This window comes from Sturnira hondurensis, unplaced genomic scaffold (assembly GCF_014824575.4).
Source record: "Sturnira hondurensis isolate 20B ecotype Veracruz unplaced genomic scaffold, ASM1482457v3 Scaffold0004136, whole genome shotgun sequence".
Lineage (NCBI taxonomy): Eukaryota > Metazoa > Chordata > Mammalia > Chiroptera > Phyllostomidae > Sturnira > Sturnira hondurensis.
This window is the reverse complement of record NW_028076767.1, coordinates 38,916,918-38,929,013: the sequence shown is the minus strand read 5'-3', so window position 1 is coordinate 38,929,013 and position 12,096 is coordinate 38,916,918. Positions and strand designations below refer to the sequence as shown.

General features: G+C 38.5%; 1 protein-coding gene across 3 annotated transcripts; it reads left to right on the top strand.

Annotated features, from left to right (window-relative positions):
• The first annotated feature begins 1,268 nt into the window (after window positions 1-1,268).
• HNRNPA3 (heterogeneous nuclear ribonucleoprotein A3) lies at window positions 1,269-11,030 on the top strand. 3 transcript variants are annotated; one of them, XM_037044390.1, is made up of 11 exons: window positions 1,269-1,372; window positions 3,704-3,826; window positions 3,918-4,064; window positions 4,167-4,377; window positions 4,691-4,780; window positions 4,864-4,959; window positions 5,054-5,128; window positions 5,603-5,737; window positions 6,766-6,894; window positions 6,990-7,059; window positions 7,154-9,119. In XM_037044390.1, exons 1-10 carry the CDS (start codon window positions 1,367-1,369, stop codon window positions 7,040-7,042), a joined length of 1,065 nt encoding a protein of 354 aa, XP_036900285.1. In that variant the 5' UTR covers window positions 1,269-1,366; the 3' UTR covers window positions 7,043-7,059; window positions 7,154-9,119. The 3 variants fall into 3 exon arrangements, with proteins under 3 accessions (XP_036900285.1, XP_036900284.1, XP_036900283.1); XM_037044389.1 differs by lacking the exon at window positions 7,154-9,119 and adding an exon at window positions 9,856-11,030 and having other exon boundaries at window positions 1,305-1,438; XM_037044388.1 differs by having other exon boundaries at window positions 1,306-1,438.
• Window positions 11,031-12,096: the final 1,066 nt, after the last annotated feature.

Genomic DNA, 12,096 nt, shown 5'->3' with positions numbered 1-12,096 from the left:
GTTCATGTCTGCCAAATAAAACACCTGTTCCACTTGGGCAGTGCTAGATAAACATTAACAAATTCTTATTTTTGTGCTCCCTTTTTCCAAGCTCCAAGCAGAGCATTCCCCATTTGTTAACACAAACTGTTTTAAAAACAATTTACAATATAATTGATTAAATTCCTAATCGTTCCAAGGGAAGACCTGATCAGTTTTAAAAGACCTTTCTATGGACTGCTACCTTAAAATACAAGGTATTTCTTAGCAAGGAAGAGAGACTTGTCCATTGTAACTTTTCAACAGCATTGTTCAAACTGGGATCCACCGACTGACAGCTGTTTCGTGTTTTGGAGATTACCCAATCTTATTCCCATTTTCATTAAAAAACAAAACTGAAGCTCAGGAAGGTCAAATGATTTAAGTCACTTAGGTGGAGAAGGGATTACATCTCTGATTTTTAAGTCTCTGATGATCTCATCTATTCTTAACAACACAACTAGAACCACTCAGGTAAAAAATCACTAGCCAATAGGTAGCATATCGGCGACCCTACTTTTAAAGTCTTGTATATCATTCAATTCCCTAAATTTCAACCCCCCCAAAAGTTTCTTCAGCTCTTTCACATTAGCTAAGAAATGTTAAAAAAAACTAGTGCCAACAGATACGAGGTCAGTGAGAACCTAAAGAACTGACCTGGGCCAGTCAGTCCTGCCTCAGCTCAAGGGTAAAATTTCAGTATGTCAGCCGCGTTTTGAGGCCTTTCCAATGTGTCCACGATTCGGTATCAAAGGGCTTTTTTTCGTACGGGCCCTCTGAGTGGACGCCCCAGTCTCAGAAACTGGTTCCCGGCATTTTGGAAACAAGGGAGGAGAAGCTGATGGGCCGCTAAGAGTTTCTTGCAACCTAGAGTCCAGGCTAAAACTTAAGTTTTAAGCAGGCAGGCACTGTTGCTCAAATTAATTCGGATACTCAGATCGAGAAGACTACGTGGGGGAGGGGGAAAAAGCGCGAGGAGAAAAGGAAAGGCCTTTTTTCCGGTGACGCGCGGTCACGCGGAGTTCTTTCGACGTGTGCGCACGCCATTTGCTGAACACGAGCTGACGTCCCCAAAGCCGCCAAGGCGCGAACCACGGCAAGGGCGGCGCCGCCGCACTGGAAGTTGGTGAGGCGCGCGCTCCCGCGGCCTGTTACGCCCCCACGCTCCGCCCGCCAACCCGCTCATCCAGTCCCTCTTCGCGCCCACTTGACCACGCCCCTCCGGTAACTCGCCCCTCCTTCACCAGGTCGGCGGCGCGCGGAAAGCGCGTCACGTGGCGCCTGGCCCCGCCTCTTCCTCTCGGTCCCATATTGAACTCGAGTTGGAAGAGGCGAGTCCGGTCTCAAAATGGAGGTAAAACCGCCGCCCGGTCGCCCCCAGCCCGACTCCGGCCGTCGCCGCCGCCGCCGGGGGGAGGAGGTATTAGGGGGAGAGCGGGGGGGTTGATGGGTAGTGGCCGGCGTAGGGGGCCTGGCTCGGTGGGAGCGGGGAGGCCGGGTGGACTGGTCGGCGGTCCCGCGCTCTGCGTTGAGGCGGGTGGTGGGAGGGGGAGGGGAACGCGCCTAAGAGGCCACCTCGGGGTCCCCTCACCCGCCTCGTTTTCTGTCTTGGCGGCACAGGTGGTCCTTCGGAGGTGCGGCGTAGCTGGGGAAAACTCGGGAGGGGAGCCGGCATACCCGCCGTGCAGCCTCGTATTTGAGGCCGAGGAAGGCATGGCGGGCCTGGGCGGGAGCGGTTAGGAGGAGGAGGTGGGGGAGGGGAGGGGACGAGCAGGCACATCCGGGAGAGCGCGCTGGCGGGCGGCGGCCACATTGACATTGATCCGCTGCCGCGTTACGAAATGGCGCATTGGCCCGCAATGGCCGCCGCCTAGCTCTGCCGCTGGGGAAGAGCGCGGGATTGGAAGGGAGGAGGAGGAGGTGGCCTGGCAGAAAGTGCCGCAAATGGCTTGGAATCTTAGGGCGCGGTGCTTTTCCTGCAGTTCTCTTCGTGCCTGCGTAGGCCTTAGAGACTTACGACGAAATTTTTTTGGTCAACATTCAGTTAAAATAAAAAAAATTTTTAAGTTTGCTGCTTTGTAATACTTCCTGATCTGTTCTTGCTGAAGTAATTAGAATGAAACATGTCTTTTCCCCATGGTAAAATGGGAGCTTGAAAAAATTTTTATGGGTTTTAGAGAGGAAGGAGAGAGATCGATTTGTTCCATTTATTTAGGCAATTCATTGGTTGAGTCTCTGTGCGTTGGGTCCAGCGCTGGAGCCCACAATCGTGGTTTGGCGTGTAGGGAGAATGCTCTTACGGAGCTACCTAGCGAGGATTGAATTTTGTTTTTTGATTTGAGGGAGAAAAACAACAATTTGTTGTTCCATTTACTGCTGCTTTTATTGGTTGATTGTAGTACGGGCCCTGACCGGTGATTGGAACCTGAAACCTTGGCGTATGGGGAGGTATACTCTAACCAACTGAGTTTCCTGGTCAAGGCTGAACATTTTAAATTTCCTCATGGGTCTGGCTGTAGGTTCTTGTGTGTTTATTTTAGACTACTGCAACCACAGATGAAGTTTTCATGTGCTCGAGATCATTTTATGTGGGGTATAATTGGGTGTTACTTGGTTTTGGTTTTTTGTTTTGTCAATTTGGTGTCCCTGATTAAATTCATTTAACCAGAATTTGAAAAGATAAAAAGTAAGAGAATTAATGCTTTAGGCTATTCATCTTTTAACATTTTTTTCTAGCAGGGGACAGTCTCTTCATAGTAAGTGCCTTAAGCTCTGTACCTTTAGAAGATACAAGAAGACGTTAGAATGTAAATGTGAGCCCCTTTATGTAAAGACTTCTGATGAATGCTATGTAAATAGATGGATTAAATGGGAATTTATGTAATTTATTTAAAAGCTGGCTAAATTGTATAACTGTTAAGTCCACATCTAAAAGGGTCTAAATTTAGATTCCGCATGAAATTCTTTTCATGCATAAATTTTAACTGCAGTTTGCCCTTTTTTGTAAACCTATACAATGTATGTGGAAATTTTGCCAAGTGATACAAGTGCACTTAAGTAATTATGCTGCACATAATTGGTTACAGGAAATCATCAAGAACCATGGATTTTTTGTCATGTTTTTTTTTTTTTTTTTTTTTTTTTTTTTTTTTTTTTTTTTTGCCGGGGAGATTAGTTTTTAAAAAAACAGGAATACTTATTTTAATATTGTCTTGATTTGCTTGTAACTGGTGGGTTTCTTTAAATTTGCCACTGAAGACTTAGGTTGCATCTTACACAGCTTTGTGGTTTAAAGTTAAATGGTGGACAGGAAAAGAAGTGGCATGGATGAAACACTGCTTCTACAGCACTTTGGTTTCTTATAAAGCAGTTTCTCAGCATCATCTGAAATCCGTCCTCGGCCACTCTTGTAGCTTGAAATTAAGGGACTTTTCATTCTAGGATTCCCTTGGACCTCATTTTAGTTGAAGTGGTGCTGATATTTGAAAGGCTGGTTATAGGTAGTCTTGGTATTTTGCTTCCTTTAATAAACGGATGAGATTTGTATGATCCTTTTTCAATTTTTAACTGAACAAAATATTAATGGTATAGAATTTGGTACTTTATATTTGTATGGAGTAAAGGCTTGTGCATCTTAACAATTTACCTCCTAAAATAAATAAAATACATTGGTTTGTTTTTTTAGGGCCACGATCCAAAGGAACCAGAGCAGTTGAGAAAACTGTTTATTGGTGGTTTGAGCTTTGAAACTACAGATGATAGTTTAAGAGAACATTTTGAGAAATGGGGCACTCTCACAGATTGTGTGGTAAGTAACTAAAGAAACAAAGATTCTAGAAAGGGGTATAGGACTTGTGGAGGTGTGTGTTGGTTAATGCTTTAAATTTTTTATTTTGTAGGTGATGAGAGACCCCCAAACAAAACGTTCCCGGGGCTTTGGTTTTGTCACTTACTCTTGTGTTGAGGAGGTGGATGCAGCCATGTGCGCTCGACCACACAAGGTTGATGGGCGTGTAGTGGAACCAAAGAGAGCTGTTTCTAGAGAGGTATTTTAAGTCCACGTTAAAATGTAAAAAATTGTTTTGTGGGGGGTTTTGTTGGTTTTGGGTTTTGGTTTTTGTTTTTACTTACATGTTTTGTACTGACAGGATTCTGTTAAGCCTGGTGCCCATCTAACAGTGAAGAAAATTTTTGTTGGTGGTATTAAAGAAGATACAGAAGAGTATAATTTGAGAGACTACTTTGAAAAGTATGGCAAAATTGAAACCATAGAAGTTATGGAAGATAGGCAGAGTGGGAAAAAAAGAGGATTTGCTTTTGTAACTTTTGATGATCATGATACAGTTGATAAGATTGTTGGTAAGTAGGAACTTTAATAAGAAAGTGAAAGTGGCTTTTTCTACTTCAAATTTGCTTTTTCTACTCTAATATTACATTGCATAGTGGCATATTAAAGTATATAGTTCAGTTTTCGTGAAGTGAGAGTACAATTTTGTGTAGCCAGCCTGCAGATCAAAAATAAACATGAACATCCTAGAGCATTCCCTCATCCCCACTTGAGTCACTACCTTCTTGATACTATTTTAATGGTGCATGGTGCTGAAGGGTATCGTTTATATGTGCTTTTTCAAACATCAAATAACTTTTGTTTGTTTGATTTAAAAAAATTTAGTTCAGAAATACCACACTATTAATGGGCATAATTGTGAAGTGAAAAAGGCCCTTTCTAAACAAGAAATGCAGTCTGCTGGATCGCAAAGAGGTGAGTAGTACCATATGTACTTAAATAGTAAATGTGAGTGGTGTTTATAATATTATTAAAGATTTACCTTGCCTGTGTTAAAGGACGTGGAGGTGGATCTGGAAACTTTATGGGTCGTGGAGGAAACTTTGGAGGTGGTGGAGGCAACTTTGGCCGTGGTGGGAACTTTGGTGGAAGAGGTAGGATGGTTATCTTAGTTCTAAGTGTGTGTCTACCTGAAATGTATTATAAGTTGAATGTTACACTTGTGACTCATACCTTGATTTTCCTCAGGAGGTTATGGCGGAGGTGGCAGCAGAGGTAGTTATGGAGGAGGTGATGGTGGATATAATGGATTTGGAGGTGATGGTAAGTTTTTGAAAAAAACTGATACTTTGACTTTGTTTCCTGTGTTCTGTGGAAAATTAGGTATTTTAATTTTTCTAGTTTTAGTCAAAACTTTGAATGGCTTAATGATTAAAGTACTCTGAGCTAATATAGTAGATGACTTTTTTCCTGTTAAGATTAACATGAGCTAATTATTTTTGGCTAGTTAGTTTATTATACTAATTAATGGAGCTGCCGTTATATCTCAGGAGACTTTACTATTTTCCTTAGTGAACTGAAAAAGAATTCAATATCAAAATATATTTTAGCGTTTAAATTCTTACTAGCTCAGATTTTTGATTCTGTTAACCAGGCTTTAAGTGCTAAATCAATTCATGGGCTTACTTTCCAGTGACTTACATGTAATATAGACCGTAGTTTAATAAACTGACTTTCTACACGTTTGTTTTGTGTGTATGATCCTCTTTTTCTTTTCTTTCTCTCTCTTTTTTTTAGGTGGCAACTATGGCAGTGGACCTGGTTATAGTAGTAGAGGAGGCTATGGTGGTGGACCAGGATATGGAAACCAAGGTGGTGGATATGGTGGTGGTGGAGGATATGATGGTTACAATGAAGGGGGAAATTTTGGTGGTAAGTTTTCACTTGTTTATATAGTTATATTACAAATGTTTAAAAGTGTTAAAATGTAGCATTTGGTGGGATTTCATGTTGTGTAAAATTAGAGAAAGCTCAATTGATAGGTAGTTAAACCGAATTTTTTTTCTTTCTTTTTTTAAAGATTTTATTTATCTTTAGAGAGGAAGAAGAGAGAAGTATCAATGTATGGTTGCCTCTCATGAGTCCCCTGCTGGGAACTAGCCTGCAACCCAGGCATGTGCTCTGACTGGGAATGGAACCCAATTGTGTGGTTTGCAGGCCCGAGCTCAATCCACTGAGCTACACCAGCCAGGGACTAAACCAAATTTTCTTAATGTGCTTGTTATATAGTAAATTGGTAGAATGTATTCAACTATTTATTTTGTACTTGGAATGGCCGTTTATTAGTAATATACTTATTGCCAGAATTTTACCTAACTTTTAGGCACTTCTAAACTGGACAAATGGGAACAAAATTGTTAAAATGAATAGGATGTCATCTGGAGTCTAACCGACGAGAGTGCTTTTAATCTGAATGTGTCATACTTATAAGGAAGACTGCATCATTACTCTGATACTCAATGATGAGTTTTGTTACGAATGCACTGAGTTTTGGACTGTATTAATGTAGCAATAGTAGGTTTTTCTTAACAGTTAACTTAGAATACTTTCACTGATTTAATGTTGCATCAGAATTAAAGTGAATTAAACTGACAATTTTGATGATGTTAGTGGTATGAAGGAGAGAACACATAGTAGAATGTAGAATCAAACAAAATTTGACAGCCGTCTAGATAAATGCTTTTGGGACCACCTTCCACTCTTTTTTTCTTACCAAGTCAGGTTTACTAGAGGACTTCCTCTGGTGAGGAGTTCGGTAACTCTGTAAAATCTCTTTTCAAAGGGTTGCATGTAAGTGTTGTAGAGTATGCTGCAATAATTGTTAAGATGGTGTACGTGTATTAGAAGAAGGAAATAATTATTGTATTAGTTAATCACAATTTAAAACTTTGTAATTTCAGGTAACTACGGTGGTGGTGGTGGTGGGAACTATAATGATTTTGGAAATTATAGTGGACAACAGCAGTCAAATTATGGACCCATGAAGGGGGGCAGTTTTGGTGGAAGAAGCTCGGGCAGCCCCTATGGTGGTAAATGATTTTTTCCATCAAAATTCATTGTAACTCTTTCAAATTTACAAACTCCCGTATATTTCTTTTAAAATTCTCTACATGTATATTTCCAGGTGGTTATGGATCTGGTGGTGGAAGTGGTGGATATGGTAGCAGAAGGTTCTAAAAACTCAGCAGAAAAGGGTAGGTATCTTTTAAATTTTTATTATGATGATAAAAACATATGTGGAACTGTTCACTGAGTGTAATAATTTTTTTATCCTGTATTATTCAACAGGCTACAGTTCTTAGCAGGAGAGAGAGCGAGGAGTTGTCAGGAAAGCTGCAGGTTACTTTGAGACAGTCGTCCCAAATGCATTAGAGGAACTGTAAAAATCTGCCACAGAAGGAGCGATGATCCATAGTCAGAAAAGTTACTGCAGCTTAAACAGGAAACCCTTCTTGTTCAGGACTGTCATAGCCACAGTTTGCAAAAAGTGCAGCTATTGATTAATGCAATGTAGTGTCAATTAGATGTACATTCCTGAGGTCTTTTATCTGTTGTAGCTTTGTCTTTTTCTTTTTCTTTTCATTACATCAGGTATATTGCCCTGTAAATTGTGGTAGTGGTACCAGGAATAAAAAATTAAGGAATTTTTAACTTTTCAATATTTGTGTAGTTCAGTTTTTCTACATTTTAGTACAGAAACTTTAACAAAATGCAGTTTTGAAGGTGTTTCCTTGTGAGTTAACAAGTAAAGAAGACCATTGTTAATCACTATTTTGTATGAATTTTGCTAAAGTTAACTGTAAAGAAACACCTGCTGACTTGCAGTTTAAGGGGAATCTATTCTCCCCATTTCCAAACCATGAAATGAATGGGCTCTGACATGTGGAGAGAATAGATATTTGTATGTTTGCATTGTGTGTTTTAGATAAATAGAATTGGGTATTTAAATTAGCATATTTGTGACTTTAATAGCATTAAGATTTACCTTCAAATGAAAAAATCTCAAAATTCCTATTTGGTTTTGTGCATTCCCCCCTCCCCCCCCAAAATGTAATCATGATTTTAGTGTGTTAGCTTTGCTGAGAGTCCTAGCCGTGTTTAGAACGTCTCCATTCTACATTCACCTTGGTCACATGTGAACTGCTGCCATAGTTTTATTTGGGTGTAAAGAGTGTCTACTGCCTTCTGTTTTAATTCTGCAAAGAGGTAGTGGATGTTTTTCCTTTCCTCGATTAAAAGTCATTCTTAAAAACTTATAAAAATACAGGACCACTAAGCCTCTGCTGTATCTGAGCAAATTGGTGGCTACCATTTTTTTTTTTTTAAAGCACAAGAGGCCCATAAATCTTCAGTTATTTTCTTTGGTTTAATATATATTTTTTTGATATAAACTCAAAGCAAGAGAATAAAAATCACACATTGTTGAACCCTTAACTGGCTGGCATGCTTTCCTGTTTGTACCCTCTACATTTTACTGGTTGGAACAAAGGACAGTCTAGATCAAACTGACACACATGACTTAATGTAGAAGTGTAACCACAGTTGCTTTAGTATAAACTTTCTACTTCCCAAAGACCTGAATTTAAATTTGGATCGTCTTGAGTTCTATTCGAAATCCCAAAGAACACACTGTTATTCTATGTGTATGCTTGAACCTAAACCATGTTGATATAAGGTCGTTTGTTTGGAAAACCGTGGGAGAGAAGATCTTTAGATGATAAGGTCGTATATATATATATTAAACATCAATGTCTACTGTTTGCGCCAGCCTAGTGCTTAAAATTTCATTCAAGCCTTCAGTATGTGCCCTGCTGTTATTATTTCTTTGGTAGTTGAACATTGAATTCAAGGTTCTTATTTTTGTTTTGAGAAGTACCAAGCAAAAGAAGCAATAAAAAGGGGAATGGGGCGTGCTAGTGTTTGCATATGCTCTCTTGTTGCTCTAATCTGTGCCTCTGTGCATTAATATCTGGATGCATGCAATGCCAGCATGGAAATCGGTTTTCACAGATACTACAGTTTTCCAGAAAACACTCACAAACCAATAAATGTAACAGACAACATGCCATTTGTTAATGGATGAATGTGAATAAGCAGCATAGAAAATAGGCAATAATAGAAAATGGTTAAGTCTTCAACAACTGCAAGTGTGGTTATTATATAAATGGACACTGTCAATGTTTATAACTTAAACCTGGGTACCTGGTCAAAATAATGCTTGGGAAAGATTTTATTAAAATTGAGCTAAATTGTCTCAAGTTCTTTTATTCATATAATACAGGTTGAAGGAATGGGGGGGAGGAGGTTAACATTTCCTGTTTCTGTGTTTGTGGAATTGTTTGACACAACCTTGACAGTATCCTTGAATGGCATATGAAGTCAATTGTACTGTTAACGAACTTTCTGTGTTCTGGAACTAGTTTAATAGTGAAAATATTTTCAGTAAGTTGATGTTTGCAACCTATAAGCAGGTGAAATTGTGTATGTAACCTGTTTATAAGTTGTATTAGGTTAGTTCTTGTGAACAGTGTGGAAAAGTAAGCCATGAGGAGAGCGATTTAACCAGCTTTAAAGGACCTAAGATGTGCTTTTTAAGCACAGTGTGGATCAAAGGAGAATCACTAAGACAGGACTTCAGCAGCCTTTGAGTATGGACAAGTCAGCATAAATAAAGAATGACAAGGCAGCAGCAAGAGCTTCAACTACAGAGAAGTGAAGGCATAAGATACTATGGTGATAGTGAGCAGCAACTTTTCAAAAGCTAGTTAAATCTGCTTATTACAACTGAAATATGGAAGAAAGTCTAGCAGGAAGGAGCTCTTCGCCTTTTGGAACATCAATGAGAGATAGTTGCCACAGTCACTAGGTCTAGCATTTAGACCTGCAAGGAAGGGCAATAAGCATTAGGTAAGGCTTGAATTTGAATTTTTTCACTAATTAAAGAGTAATTTTTTGTAAAGCAAGGTAAGAGTAATCTTTTTGATTTGCAGGTTGAATGAGAACCCTACTTGCCTAAAAGAGGAATGTCTTTCCTACCATCTTAAATACGAAGGTTTCTGGCTGGGTAAGGTTTGTAGCTCACAGTAAAACCTGATGACACCATTTGTTTCCCTACAAATTTCCATTATACACTTAAAACTGTTAGGTACATTAGCAAAGCTGTTCAGTTCAAACTTCATTTTGGAACCACATCCTAAATGATTTTAAACAGTTTTAAATTTTTCCCTGCAATAACCATGAGTGTTCATGTCGAGTGAGATGCGGCCCCATGTACAGAATCCATCATTGGTGTCTTTAGGTAGGGTAAAGTCAGTTTTTGACGAGAAAGGACGGGAATAACCAGATTTTGCAGGATTTTTGTAATGAGCGTGACTTAGTTGCAACAAACACAGAGCTGCCAATCCTTATTCTAGGAAAAACACCTTGGAGTGAACTTTTAAAATTGCCAGATGATGTAATACCAAAATAGTCTTCATTAAGGGATTTCATACATAAGTTCTCTTGAATATCAAATCGGGGAATTATTTGGACTAAAGGATAAATTGGTCTTTTTCTGTTTTGTTTTTTAATGTCATTTAACCTGATCAGCAGAAGCAGTGGGGACCTAATTATACTAACACTCATTTTTAAAAGACAATTTCCCAAAGAACAATTAAACTTTTACTGTTCAAATTAGATTCTGATTTCATAAGGGCTATTGCTGTCCCAAAAAGGCTTGACAAAAAATACTTGAGGGGTGTTTAAAATTAGTTTCTAAATTATACATAAATGAGATTCTTACATAAACAGGAGTAAGTTTGCCAGAGTTTTTTCTCACAGAATGACTGGTTGTGTCTGTTTATCTAAATTGGGACTAAATTTCTACACGTCACTGTAGAATTGAAGTGTTGAACAAGGTAATTTACTTAACAAATTTTCTTTATACCAGTTTTAGTGGAGCAAATTTCCTAAGGAAACATTTTTAAAGGCATTGTTTTCTGTCCATCTCATTTCTTAATGAAATAAAGTGATTTAATTTAAATGTAGTTACACTGTCGTTTATGAAAAATATGGTTCTCTTTAGTCACGGTACTGGTAAACAAAATTCATAAGGGAAGTGGTCAAGGCAAACTTCACTGGTTTTGTCAAAGCAGCTCACAGGTTACTGCCTTCTACACTATATTTTTTTTAAAAAAACATTTCTACCCGTCCTAAAGGTAATAGAGATCATTTGTTGAGGAACTGTTAAACAATTGAGATAACCTTGGTTTTAAGAGTTTGGCTATAGAAGTCACAATTTGATGTCATGATATAAGGAATAAGCATGCTAATGTACAGGGGTAATATAAGGATTGTTAGCTAAAAATACAAGTATTCACAGTTTTAAATTTCAATGTTTTCTGATTTTTAAGACGTAAGAGGTGGTCTGTAATGGATTCAAATGTTTCATTTGTAGGATACTGAAATGTTTACAGAAAGATAACTTTTTCATTAAAATATTTTTAGAAATGTGTGTGTTGTTTTGTCACTTCACATTGTTCATTTGACTTGAATGCTGTAGGTGAATATGATACAGTTTACTAGTAATAAAATAACAAAACTTGGAAGGAAGGAGCCTTTATGTGTCAATTTTAAAAGGGTTCTCCAGTAGAAAACATTGATCTGGGAAATTAGCATGGAAAAGAATCTTTAAAAGCTTACTGCCAATTAAGGAAGCCTTTTTAAAGAGATGCTGGGGGAAACATGTAGTTAAGGATAACTGCAATGTCAAATTTTAAAGACAGTTGAGCAAGTGGAAAACAATTTGGGAGAAGGATGAAGGGATTCGCTCCAGGTGCTGGAAGTACTGGGTTTAAGGCAGTGAATTTTTGTGCTTCATGCTTTTTAAATAAATGGCTATTAAAATTTGGTAAGTTTGTGAGGTGGGTTTTTGATAAATGAGAAACAACACATGGATTCTTAGCATTAATGGCTGTTAAGATCATGATAAGTGAAATAATTTGAACTGCGGCCATGTGGAGACTGCTGTTAACAGGATTGCAACACGTGACGTATTGAAATGTCAGTGCAGGCAGGGATTTCACATAGCTGTACCTTACAATTCCAGCAATACTTGAATTCCAAAAACTCAGGATTTGACTTCTAGCAAAATAAGTATTTTTTCAAGTGGAAATACATTTGTTGCGTGAAGCTAAACTATTTGGACAAAATAGATTAGAATTATACGTGTACTCATCACAGACCAATTTTTT